Below are 13179 nucleotides of genomic sequence, written 5' to 3' on the forward strand. Positions count from 1 at the left end.
ACCTGTAGTATAAATAATCTATATTAACACAGTGCAAAAAATTCCCCAAAATTAATGAACTAGAATGATATATTTTCAAAACTTACAAACTTATTACTAATAACATAATGTGAGGATATTGGCAAAGTGCCAGTCAGCAAAGTTATTGACAAACTTCATGGTAGTTCTCTGTCATACCGAATGTCTCAGTAGGTTTTCAAGTCAGTCAGCAGTAACTCACAGGACCCAGTAGTTTCCCAGAAGGGGATGTTGCATCTTCAGATGTTTGGGTCATTACAAGGTCAACCAATCTATTGTGTGCCCTAAGCATCAGATTTTAGACATACCTATGCAACTGTGGTTAGATAACTTTGAGGAAATTCTGACTATCAGGTTTCATAGAATTTTAGATTTGGAAATTATCTTAAAAGCAATCTAACCTAAATTTCTCATTTTACAGATAAGAAAATAAAAATTATAGAGGTAAAGTATCACCCAAGTGACACTGACACAGCTCATATTCAAAGCAAAGACCACTATGGCATGCCCAAGGTCACAAATCTAGTTAACATCAGAGCAAGAAATAGACTCTAAGTTGTCAATTTTTTTGCAGTTAGAAAAGTTTACCAAAATTCAGTAATGCTGGATGCAGACTACAGTGCAGTGATTAGAGCACTGGGTCTGGAGTCAAAAATACCTGGGTTCAAATTCAGCTTTAGATACTTATGAGCTTTGTGAATGTGGGTAAATTGTTTTGTTTCTCTATACCTTAGGTTCTCCAACTGTAAAATGGAGATCATAATAGTATCTACTTCTTGGGGTTGTTATGAGTATTAAATGAGATAATATTTATTAAAAAATAAAAAGCAAAAACAAAGGACCCCATTTGGTGGGATTCTCTCACTTGGATTTAGACATGTCAGAGATAATGTTAAGCAGTGTTTGTGTGTTTTGTGTGTGTGTGTGTGTGTGTGTGTGTGTGTGTGTGTGTGTGTTTGTGAAGGGTATGGGGAGAGCATAAGTTCAATAAAAGATATAAGAGGGTATGGTATTAAAACTTAGATGTATTTGCTGTTATTGTTGAGTTGTATCCTATTCTTTATAATCCCATTTGGTGTTTTCTGGGTAAAGATACTAGAGTGATTTGTCATTTTTTTTCTCCAGCTAATTTAATAGATAAGAAGCTGAGCAAACAGGGTAAAGTGCATGTCACACATCTAAGAAGTATCTGAGACCAAATTTGAACTCAGAATGATGAGTCTTCCTGACTCCAGACCCAGTGCTCCATCCACTGAGCCACTTAGTTGTCTCCTTGTTGTAGTTTGTGATCATACAATGCTAGTCTAATTTAAAAAGGAAAATTTTGGATAGTTGTAAAAAATACAATTTTTGACTGATTTTTTTGGTTTTGCATCACTTAAATTTCCCTATATTCCCTTCAATCTATTTCTAGAAAGACATACCCTATAACAAAGAATTCAATATCTTTAAAAATGATGACATTCTACATTATATTCTATACCTGTGAACCTGGGTGACCTGTTAAAGGTTAGTTAATTTTTTTCTATAATATACAACATACATGTTGCTCCCTTGTCTCTCACATTTTCCAGGTTTGTTTTTTCTTAAGTATTGACAAGATCTATCATAGTCCTTTAATAAACACATCAACCCATCATTTTGTAGAAATAAGAAAAATATACTAGTCTCATGAATCATTATGACATTATTTGGAGAACCAAATTTATCATGCTTAAGGTCTACACCTTCTGAATCAAAGGTGATAGTTGCAGTGAAAAAGGAAAATCAATAGATCAGAAGATCTCAGAATTGGAAGGAACTTATATAGATCATTCAGCCCAAATTATGTAAGAATCTCCTCTCCAACATCCCTGATTTATGACTCCCAAATTTCATTTGAGGATCTCCAAATATGGAAAGCTATTTAGATAACTATAGTCGTTAGAATTTTTTCTTTTTTTCCTTCAGATTTGGAAAATGAATCTGTCCCCCTGACCCAGAGCTCCTAACTCTGTTCTCCTGAGCCAAAACAAACAAGACAAATCCCTTTCCCAAGTAACCCTTCATCTACTTGAAGACAACTATTATATTCACTCCAGTTCCTCCCAGCAATTGAACTTTAATTTCTGTTGTATTTGAAAGGATCATTCCTTCTTTGGTGTGTTTTTCTTGATTCTTACAATTATTCTTTTACTCTCTATTTTTAGTAATTTCTGTCTTTGTTGTCCTTACTTTTATGCCTCTTCCCTCCTCTACCAACAAGTTTTTGTATGTGTTTAAATGGTTCTGTTCTCTGGGAGGGTGTCTCTCTGAACAATTTCAGTTCTTTGTAAGTCCTGAAAGTATTGGTTCTCTCTGAGAATGAAGGATGAACAACCTTGTTATATTTAATATCTTCTCTGCCCCTCCATGGCTACATTCCTACCTAATCTCTCTGGAGACGACTTATTCTTGTTGACTTGTTGAAATTCAACAAGCGTTATTAGAACTTCAGTTAATACTTTTTAAAATGAAACAGCACTCCTCTGCTGAAGCTTCAGCATCTTCCTCTTATCTTTAGAGTAAATTACTAATTCCTTTTTTGGCATTGAAAGTGTTTGTAATTTGGCTCCAGACTATTTTCCAGACTGATTTCATTTTACTCTCCATGCATTCTAGGTTCAGGTTATAGTAGCCTATTTTCTGATACCCTGAAACATTTCATCTTTCCTTTGTACTGTCTCACCTATGTGGCTTCCCTTGCTTAGTATGCTTTTCCTTCTTCAGTTCTTCCCTCCCAACAGCAACAGCAATAGTAATAGTAGTAGTAGAAATGGAAGTAATAGTTTATATAGTACTTTAAAGTTTGCCATTACTTTTTCATTCATTTAATCCTTTTAACAACACTATGAGTTAAGTATAATTATTATCTTCATTTTACATATGAGGAAACTGAAGAAGATTAAATGACTTGCCTAGGGTCACACAGCTAGTTAATGTCTGAGGCAGGATTAAAACTCAGGTCTTCAAGATTTCAATTTTTTCTAGATCAAATGCATCATCTAGCTGTCCTTAACTGCCTTTCATGCCTCAGTTCAAGAATAGAACTTTTGTGATCCAGTTGTTAGTATATTTCCCAAACTCAGAAAATGTTGTAATTCCTCTTCCATTATTTTTTTTTTTTAGTTTTTGCAAGGCAAATGGGGTTAAGTGGCTTGCCCAAGGCATCTGAGACTGGATTTGAACCCAGGTACTCCTGACTCCAAGGCCAGTGCTTTATCCACTACGCCACCTAGCCGCCCCCTCTTCCATTATTTTAAGGACCTATGACATTTCAGTGAGGTGCCTCGACTTTCAAGTGAATTGGATTTAAGTGCCTCAGTGTTACACAAAGTTTTCAGTCCCATTCTTTGTTCCAATCACTGAAGTCTAGTGACAAGATAAAATTAGGATGTCTGACTATGGCAGGGGATTAGGTGGATGACTGTTGTTTTTGATGTCTGACCAAACTTTTAGCACTCTACAGATTCTATTTCACTTGACTTCATGGTCTTTGGAATACATTGTTCTTATCTTCCCATTCCATTAGAGAAAATTCCTGCGGTATATGGGATATTCAGAGAGGAATAGCACCTCTATTTTTGAGGGTTGCTCATCTCACTTTTATTGTCTATCTTTAACCCAAAAACTCATCTGTGGTTCCAAGAAGCTGTAGCATGCACAGTATAAAAGTATCTGGGAAGGTGGGTAGGTGAAATTTGTAGGCGAGCTGGAAGAATGTCTTCCTCAACATGTGAAGACTTCTCTCTGTGAAATCAGTATATAGTAATGCCCCAGGAAATAACTTTATATGTAGGTATCTATTTATCAAAAAGATATCTTTCCAATAAAATCTAAGTTCCTTGAAGGTAATGACTGGTTTATTTTTGTGTTTATGTCTCTAATGCATGGTGAATTATGAGTAGTTAATTAATGTTTATTGAATTTAGATACTTGAATAATGCAAGCAATATATCATATGAAAAGAACAATTTAATTGAGCAAATATTTATTAGATGCTTATTACATCCTATAAATTGTGTTAGGTGTTTTGACTAGGAAAACAAATGAGAGTTTCTATCCTTAAGAAAATATAATGTTTTTTGATTCCTTGATAGAAGGATGTAAAAGTGGGGTAATGTCCAATAACTGGGAATGACTGACCAAGTTGTGGTATATGAATATGATGAATTTTATTGTCCTATGAATAATGATTAGGGGAATGTTTTTAGAGGAACATAGGAAGACTTATATGAAGCTAAATAAAGTGAACAGCACAAGATCAATTACATAATAGCAACAACAGTGCAAAAGATAAATAACTGAAAGACAATGATTTACCACTTGTGATGTGACATGCTATTCACCTTCAGAGAGAGAGAGAGAGAGAGGTGATGGATGGATGAAGAGTGCAGATTGAGGTTTCTTTTTTTTTTTTGAATATGGGCAATGTTGGAATTTTTCTTGAGTACACATTTGTAACAGGGAGAATGCAATCCTTTCAGTTACTGAGCAGAAGCCTTTTTAAGTTTCCTCTGAATTATTTACATGTTTGTTTTCTTATGCTACAATAACAGTTCTATTACTATTCTATATGCCAATAATTGCATGTGATATATTGGTCTTCTTTGTAAATGAAACACAAGCAATGACCACATCAGTCATTCTTCAAATATCAATAAGCATTGACTTTGTTTCTACTTTTTTTTCCTACCAGAAGGAATACTACTATGAATATTTTGTTATCTAGGAAATTTCTGTCATTGAGCACCTTGGGTATAAATATCCAGTCATGGAATACTAAATGAAAGAGTACAAAGAGTTTTATGACTTTTTTCATATAATATTAAATTATTTTCCATACTATACTTCCATTCTGAAAATATAAGAGAACTAGCCTTATTTTATATTCTTTTCATAATGGATTAAAATGAAATAAAAATGATATATATGTATACACTCATAGTAAGAACTTAATAAATGCTTGTTAAGTGCATGACTCTAAACATGTTAAGGCTTCAAAATGAAAACTAAAGACAAATGTGTATTTTGTTAAATCATTTAATCTATTAAAACAAATGAAATTCAGTTTGGATTTTAGTGCTTATTGCAAATAGTGAATATATAAAACCATATTTTAGCATAAGTATTTCCATCTTTCTAGCAAAAAGAAAATATAATTTCTCTGAAAATTTGACCTAAAGAAATTACAAATCTGACAAATATCAATAACATATCTCTTTAATAGACAAAAAATCATTAATAAAAGCTATTGTATTTATAACTACATAGATTATTATTCTAATACATGTTGAATAAATTACACTTCTCCACAGAATATTGTAAAGGAGCTACCCTAAAATAATTTAAATTCTGAGACTAAATTAATAATGTTTCCCACATATATAAGTACTATTTTAAAAAGTATATAAATACTTCTGTGATCAATAAGATACAAATTCATTTAAAAGTCTTACTGAATTCATAATAGCCTTTTGTTATTATGTATTTTCTCAATCAACAGATATTAATGAAAAAAGTACAAATCATTTGGGGATAAATAAAAAATAAATTTAAAAACTGTTTTTATATTTGAAAAACTTGGGAATCCTTAATTTTTACAATACTATGCATAGAAAAACCTATTCTAGACTGTCTATGCCCAGTGCTAGTCTTGGAGAGGATGAATACATGAGATTTGTGAGAGATATCATTTCAAGCAAATAAGTAAATCAAAATTCAACAGACATCTGTTACACCATTGAAATTCCCTCACAGGACATTTAGGATATAAAGTTTTTTCAATATTGTGTGTACTAAAAATTTGAGATATCATTTGGTTAATGTTTTTAAAAAGAAAGAGTATTCTGAGAGAAAATTAAATGAGGACAGACTATGGAATTATTTTTAGTCCTCTGACTGTAGTTGCCTGTGGTCACCAGTTTCATGGAAATAATGGTTATATCCTTCCACTCCAGGAACCTACAAAAAAAAAAATCAGATTGAAATATCTTTTCTTTTTTAAATAAAAACTTAAAAAAAAACAGGGCTTTTTGCCAAGCTAGTTTGGAGGTAAAAGATAATTTTTGAACTGGTTATACAGTTAGAATGATCTGGGTAAATGTAGGACATGTGTGTTCCATTGCCTTCTTTTTAACCACCCTGAAACCCAGTCTAATCTATTACTACATGATAGACACTGAGCTATGTATCACTCTGACCTGTTGGTGACATAGGAGAGAAGATAAAGGCTAGGAAGAGAAGAAAAATGAAAAAAAAAAGCAAAGAAAGAGCCTGATAGCTTGTCATTAATAATTAACACCTGCTTTCTTAGCATCCTTGTGTAATTATCCCACTAAGAAGAAGGTAGGGAGAAAGCAGAATCTGTGGCTTGTGTAACTTTAGGGGATTAAGATAAATTGAAATGCAGCCATAAAATGGCATTTTTAAAAACAAAATGGAATGCTTTATAAGAAACTCTACAGAAGTCCAGGAGAAGTGACATTGAAAACTGACTTGAGATGCAGTTTGGATAGGGAAAAAACCCCTCAAAAACCATAACAGGAACTTATAAGATATTGGACCTCCAGGCAGATGATGGCAGAGAAGGGGCAGAAGTTTCTTTTTTTTTTTTTTTTGCGCAAGGCAATGGTGTTAAGTGACTTGACCAAGGTCATACAGCTAGGTGAGCCTGAGGTCAAATTTGAAATCAGGTCCTCCTAACTCCAGGGCTGGGGCTCTATCCACTGTGCTACCAAGCTGCCCTGGGGCAGGAGATTCTTATTCTTTTCTGTATTGTCAGACTGAAGAAGTATATGAATTTCTTCACAAAAGAAAGTTTTAAAATGAATAAAACAAAATATATAGAGAGTTACAAAGGAAACAACATGCAGTTTATCAGAAAATTAAAACAAACAAAAACAATCAACCCAGGCACCCTCTGGAGACTAGATGATGTTCAACTGAATGACCAAGAAGTGGCACTGCTCTCTCCAGCTATGGGAGCTGGGTGTACTCAATACAACATCTCTAAGACTTTCTTCTCTCCTCTCTCTTTCTAGGTAAAATGTTATGAATGGGATAGAGTAAGAACTGTGTAGGGGACTGATAACCTTGTTTTGTAAATAATCCTCAGAGAGCATCCATCTATTCCCTTAGTTAAAATGAAGATCTTGATAGGAGCACCAACTTCCTGAGTAGATGAGAGAAAATGAGAGCAACCTGAGGGTGTTCAAGGTTTTATCCCTTTATTTCCTTTGGGTCACAAATAAGAATCTTAAGGGCAAATGGGGGCAATTCAGCCATTTTTTTTTTTTGGTGAGGCAATAGAGTTGACTTGCCCAATGTCACACAGCTAATAATTATCAAATGTCAGAGGTCAGATTTGAATTCAAGTCCTCCTGACCCCAGGGCTGGTTCCTTCTCCACTTTGCCACATTTCTCCCCCAAATGAGCTGATTTTGATGAATTTTCCAAATATTACATAATAAATATCTTTGCATTGTAAATACTAGATCAAACCAATGTAGACCTCAGGCAGACATTGGAACCTAAGAGTATAGGGAAAATAGGCTGAGTTATTACCCCCTGTTCAACTGGGAACTGAGACTAATTGCTGAGAGAGCATCCAGTCTGACTCTTGGTGTTTGCTAGAACTAGACTATTCATGTACAAATATTGTCTGAAGGAAACCAGACTTTGAGAAGTTTGTAGCAAGAGTACCATCTGGTGGCGATGAGAAATTTGCTATCTGAGGTTAGTTAGGTAGCCGGTTCTTGTCCCTAAGAGGAATCTATTTTTCCACCTCTAGTAGTGTCTGTGTAAGAATAGGTGCTTTATAGAAGAGTGTGTGTGTGTGTGTGTGTGTGTAGATATATAGATATAGATATAGATATTGTACACATAACATATATAATATATTATACGTATGCATACACATAGTATATATTATAAATGCACACATGCATCTATTTTACACATATATGCATGCATATACATGCATACATGAGTATGTATATATACATATATATGCATACACAAAGACATTTTATATTGCTTTACAAATATAATAATGGAATCATAATGCACACTCACTGAAGTACCCTACCCTTGCTTGACCCACCTGCCTGGCTGCTCTTGAATGTACCCATCTCAATTATATCATACCACAACATTCTTTTTCTTTTGATGGGAAGAAAGGGGGTATTGTGCATATAACTTCTGTCAGCCCTTGTCTAATTTTTTTCTTGTCTAATTTGATTTCTATCTTTCCTCACCCTCCAATTTTAGTGCCATATTTTTTCTATCCTAGAATTCTCCCTTTGATCTCAGCATTTTTTTTGAGAAATAAAATTCTGTTCCTTTTATTTAGAATTTTGTTTGAATTTCGATTTTCATGTCTTTTGTAAGATTTGGAATCCACCTGTTTTCCTATGGCTAAGGAGAGAAATAATATGGCTTGAAAGAATTCTCACTTTGAGATGAAGAAAACAGTCTCTAAATGAAGAAAACAGCATACTGTACCTCCCAGTAAACAGAATCATCATAGCAATTTTGGTCAGGTGGTGCTCCCCATATAGGTATCTTAAGAATTAAACCTGTCACAAAGAAGATAACTATTGTGAAAGCAAAAAATACTTGAATATAGTAATTAAGATACTAAAGTAGCAATTATCTTGATCATCTACATAGTATTTGAGTGCCAAGTCAGACTCTAGATTGATAATCTCACTAGGTATCTGGTTGCTAATTTTATCAATCATTTTAATATTTTTGTTTTGTCATCTGTTCAAAACACAGGGTCATTGGCTTCAAATAGTTTAAAGTCAAGTTCAAGAGAGAAGACACAACACATTACACACAAAAGCTCAAGATAACATATCAAATAAATGTTAAAGCATCTATTACTAACAGTTTCTTTTATGTGATTCCATTTGTGATTATTAGTACAAAAGGAACTTTCTCTCTTGGACTAATATTAGAGTATTACAACAAGACACATAGGAAGCTTATAGGTAGACCATGACTCCTCCAATATGACTAACCTTATCTATTTTATAGATTTGATTGGGATTGGTCTTAGTAGACATTGTCTAGATTGTTTAATGAATGACATCCCTTTGGTCTTCGAAGCCAGTTTTGGTCTTATCTTGCTCTATTTTAGACCTACATCATATTTCCTAGGCATTTCTAGATATGTCATCTAATGTCCCATTCCCTTGCTTTTGCTCTAGCTCCCATTTATGTATCTTTCTTCATTATAACATAAATCCTTTGATAAGGAGTTGTCTTGTTTTATTTTATTTGTATCTCAAGAACTTAATAAATGGTCTATTTTCTGAATTTTTCACAAAATTCATGAATGAATTGACCTCATGCAACTCTCTTAATCTTAACCATATGACCAAACTAGTATTTATATCATATCAGCAAACCGCCTCTGATGCAATATTGGTTTAAAACTTATTTCTAAATTAAATATATAATCAAAAATGGTCAACAGGGGACTTGAGTATTGCATATCTTAGACCCACTTGGATTTAGGAAATTATTTGTATATTACCAACCAGTTAACAGTCCTCCAACAATTGCTGTTCCTAGGGAAGTACCCAGAGCAGCTGCTTGCATGGCCATAGTAGTCCTAGAAAAGCAAAGACAAAAACACCGAGTTTGTTTTCCTGAGAATGTGTTCAAGCATGGCAATTGCTACCATCTACAATGCAGAGTTCAACACTGCATACTGATGGAAAATTCTAATTAAAATTTTGCCCAATTCTCTTTAATTTTATCTTCTATTTTCAGACAAATTTATGGTCAGTATTTAAAAGAAAATACACTGTCCTCACACTTGGATCATCATCATCATCATCATCATCATCATCATCAACAACATCATTATTTTTTCTTGTTTTTATTCTTCTTGTTCTCTTTCTCATTCTTTTCTTGTTTTTGTTCATTTTGTTCTCCTTTTTACTCCTTTTTTTCTCTTCTTCTTCCTTCTTCTTTTCCTCCTCCTCCTCCTCCTCCTTCTCTTGCTTCTTATTCTTGTTCTTGTTCTTCTTTGATGTCTGGTAGTGTCAATTCTCTTTTGGTATGACTGCTATAGTCACCTTAAAAAGAGGCCAATCTGACAATATTAAGGAATGATTATCTAGGTTAAATATGGATAAAATTAAATTGCTAAAGTGTAGCAACTGTGCAGTATTGTTGGATCCTAGCTTTTAGAATCAGAAGGGACAATCCACTCATTTTACAGATGAGGAAATTGAAACACAAGAAAAAAAGCCCTAACTAGGTTGGAGAGACTGGGCTCTCTCCAACAAGGCAAAATTTAGAAGTCAATGATTATATATTTATTCCTTCAGCTGTGTAGAAAAATGAACAAACAAAACCAAAGCAGAGTTTCATCTAGTCCCCAAGGATAATAATTTAAATTGGAAAACTACCAGTTCACCAGTTTCTTCTCATTGGCTGCTTCCGGGATGAAGTCCCTGGTCCTGCCCTGCCCTCCCTCTTCCTCACTGGTGATTTCCTACCAATCAGCATTGTTATGGTGCTCTGAGTTCTTTTTTTTCTCAACAGAGATTAGAACACTGGATTATAAACTTCCCATCCCTAATATACACAATTGAATTGTTTTAAAATGTTGATTTGAGATGTTTCGCTTCTTTTGCCTCCCTTAGATTTTGTATTACTTGTTCCAGTGACAAAGATGTCTAATTATGGTTCTGCTGAGAGGTAATGTGATCAACAAACCAAGTAAAGCAACTCCAGACACTGTTGTGAATTTTTAAACCTTTTCTTGATATAATGTGTACTAGCAATGCTCACCATTGCTAAGCTACAAGGTCCAACTATCACTATATATTGCAAGACTTCTCTATCACTATCCTGAAGACAATTGAAAGTTCCCTACCTTGGGGTTAATTCAAAATTGGTTTCATGAAAACAAAGACCAATTGTTTCCTTTACTTACTCATCAGTGACTCCCAAGGCTACTGCTGCAATACTTGCAATCCCCCCAATGACTCCAGGTAAGCCATGCAAATTATGAACACCACATGTATCATGAATCCTCAGTTTGGTAGCAAAAAATGGCTAAAATGAAAAAAAGAATAGTTAAGAAGTTTTATAGTTTCAACACATATTATCTATAGAAGGGAAGTTTGCAAATTACAGCCATAAGTAACAATTTGAATACCTAGGGGCAGGAGCCTTGCAAGCAGTTCAAAGTTGTCCTCAAATCAATTTATAACTCATGTGGAAAAAACAGAACTAAATAATTCAGTTTTGGTTGAATTGGGAGAATTGATATACTTTGTGCTTTCTAAATTTTTATGTGCTGGGACAAAGCCCTATTTGCCCCTTCCTAGTTATGATTCTGGTACGGCTTCCTATTTGGTACTACAAAGCTTTCTTGAAACTTAGTTACCCCATAAATATCTGGAACCCAATGAATCCAGAGTGCAATACCTAGTGGGGAAAGGAATCCACAAGGAAACTTAAAAAAACAAAAACTTTTTCCTACTTTTTAATGTTGCTGATGAGAGAAGCAAAGTTTGAGATCCACTTTTCTTAATACTTACTGTCAGAAATTTGAACCCAAGGACAGAAACAATTCCAGCAATACTACCAATTAGCATGGCACCACAGGGCTGGATTGCCAAGTCTGCACACGTGCCTACAGCTACTCCTCCTGCAAGGGTTGCATTTTGAATGTGAACCTATGTGGAATAAAGAAAGACAGTGAGATGATATTCTGCTGAAGAAAAAAAAACAGTTTCTTTCAGAGGGTATGGCATATACTACTTTTTCTTCTGACACAATAAATTAGCAAGAACCTACTATGTGCAAACATAAGAGTAGATACTAGGGATACAAAGAAAAAAATTGAAATAAGATTTGCTCTCAAGTGTAATAGTGTCATAGCTTTAAATCTGGAAGGAATGTTAATGGTCTTTGAATCCAGCTGTCTCATTTTACTGGTGAAGAAACTAAAACAGAAAAGTTAAATGTCTTACCCACAGTCACATAGCCAATAGCAGTCTTACTCCAAGTTCAGTATTCTATTCTCTAGGCTACCCAGCTGCCCAATGTGTTTTTATGTCCAATAGAGGGAGCTTTGGTCTATATATTTTTATGATTTTATATTTATAAAGAGATTTCTTTCCAAGGGATTCCTATATTCCTACTGACATCTGATTTTCACAATAGTTCATGTTGGTGACTGACTAAGGCAATCACAGGGGCTTAGAGCAATAATAGTAGTTGGGAAACCTTGAGAAGGCCCAATGGGAATAGGTAGGGAAGAATGGAGAGAAGTTCTGATATTTTTTTCAATCCTGACTGACTAGAAAATCACCAGAGTAATATGGGCTTTGTAGTCTAGGATATTGCAAAATAATAGTCTAGGATAATTATAATATAATATGATGTTCTAAAGAAATTAAGGCCTTGAAAAAAATGTAAGTTGCTTTTGAAAAAATCATATATCATTGAATTGTCTATGCTGTATTCCTGCCTGAGATGATTATATCTCTTTCCCTTCCCTACTTCCATCCAACCTGGTTAGTGCTAGAAGAAAGAAGCATGGAGAAATGTCTCCCAGAGTCTCTTAGAGGGGAGTTTAACCAGTGGAGCAAGTAGAATCTGTTCTGTGTCAGCCTACATTGCTCCTTTGCCTATTCTTATGCTCACCATATCAAGTTTTCCATGGTGTTCCACGAAGCAGGAGAATGCAAAAGCAGTGAGCACACAGGCAGCTAATGAGAAATATGTATTCACAATTGCCCTATACTGATGGTCTCCGGCTTCAGCAATTGCAGAATTGAAACTGGGCCAAAATATCCAAAGGAAAAGTGTGCCTGTTTGCAAATCAAGAAAATCAAGTATTATGTTTAAAAAAAATACTTTAATATTTCAGGGGTCCCTGTTTGCTCTTTCTACCAAGAAGGATCTGAATTTGGTAGGTCATTTTTGAAAAAGCTATAACACTCATCAACTTTAGTTAGACTGGTCCTCTGAAATATCCATTACTAGATATTTGAAACCTTCCTGACATAGTATGTCCATACATAACTTATAATCCATTGGTGTGACCTTTGAGAACCTATAGTCAATTCCATGCCACAATGGAAAACATGATAGAATGTAGAGCTAGAT

The 13179-nt window shown here is 34.3% G+C and overlaps 1 protein-coding gene across 1 annotated transcript in view; it reads right to left on the reverse strand.

Annotated features, from left to right (window-relative positions):
- Positions 1-5360: 5360 nt before the first annotated feature.
- RHAG (Rh associated glycoprotein) overlaps positions 5361-13179 on the reverse strand; it is a 36837-nt gene continuing 29018 nt past the window's right edge. The window contains exons 5-10 of the mRNA XM_074237168.1: positions 12715-12881; positions 11604-11741; positions 10994-11115; positions 9585-9658; positions 8542-8615; positions 5361-6000 (exon numbers count right to left, since the gene is read on the reverse strand). Of these exons, the coding sequence (XP_074093269.1) occupies positions 5926-6000; positions 8542-8615; positions 9585-9658; positions 10994-11115; positions 11604-11741; positions 12715-12881 (650 nt within the window). The 3' untranslated portion in view covers positions 5361-5925. The remainder of the gene's footprint in view (positions 6001-8541; positions 8616-9584; positions 9659-10993; positions 11116-11603; positions 11742-12714; positions 12882-13179) is intronic.

Source organism: Macrotis lagotis, chromosome 5 (assembly GCF_037893015.1).
Source record: "Macrotis lagotis isolate mMagLag1 chromosome 5, bilby.v1.9.chrom.fasta, whole genome shotgun sequence".
In the NCBI taxonomy this organism is placed as follows: domain Eukaryota; kingdom Metazoa; phylum Chordata; class Mammalia; order Peramelemorphia; family Peramelidae; genus Macrotis; species Macrotis lagotis.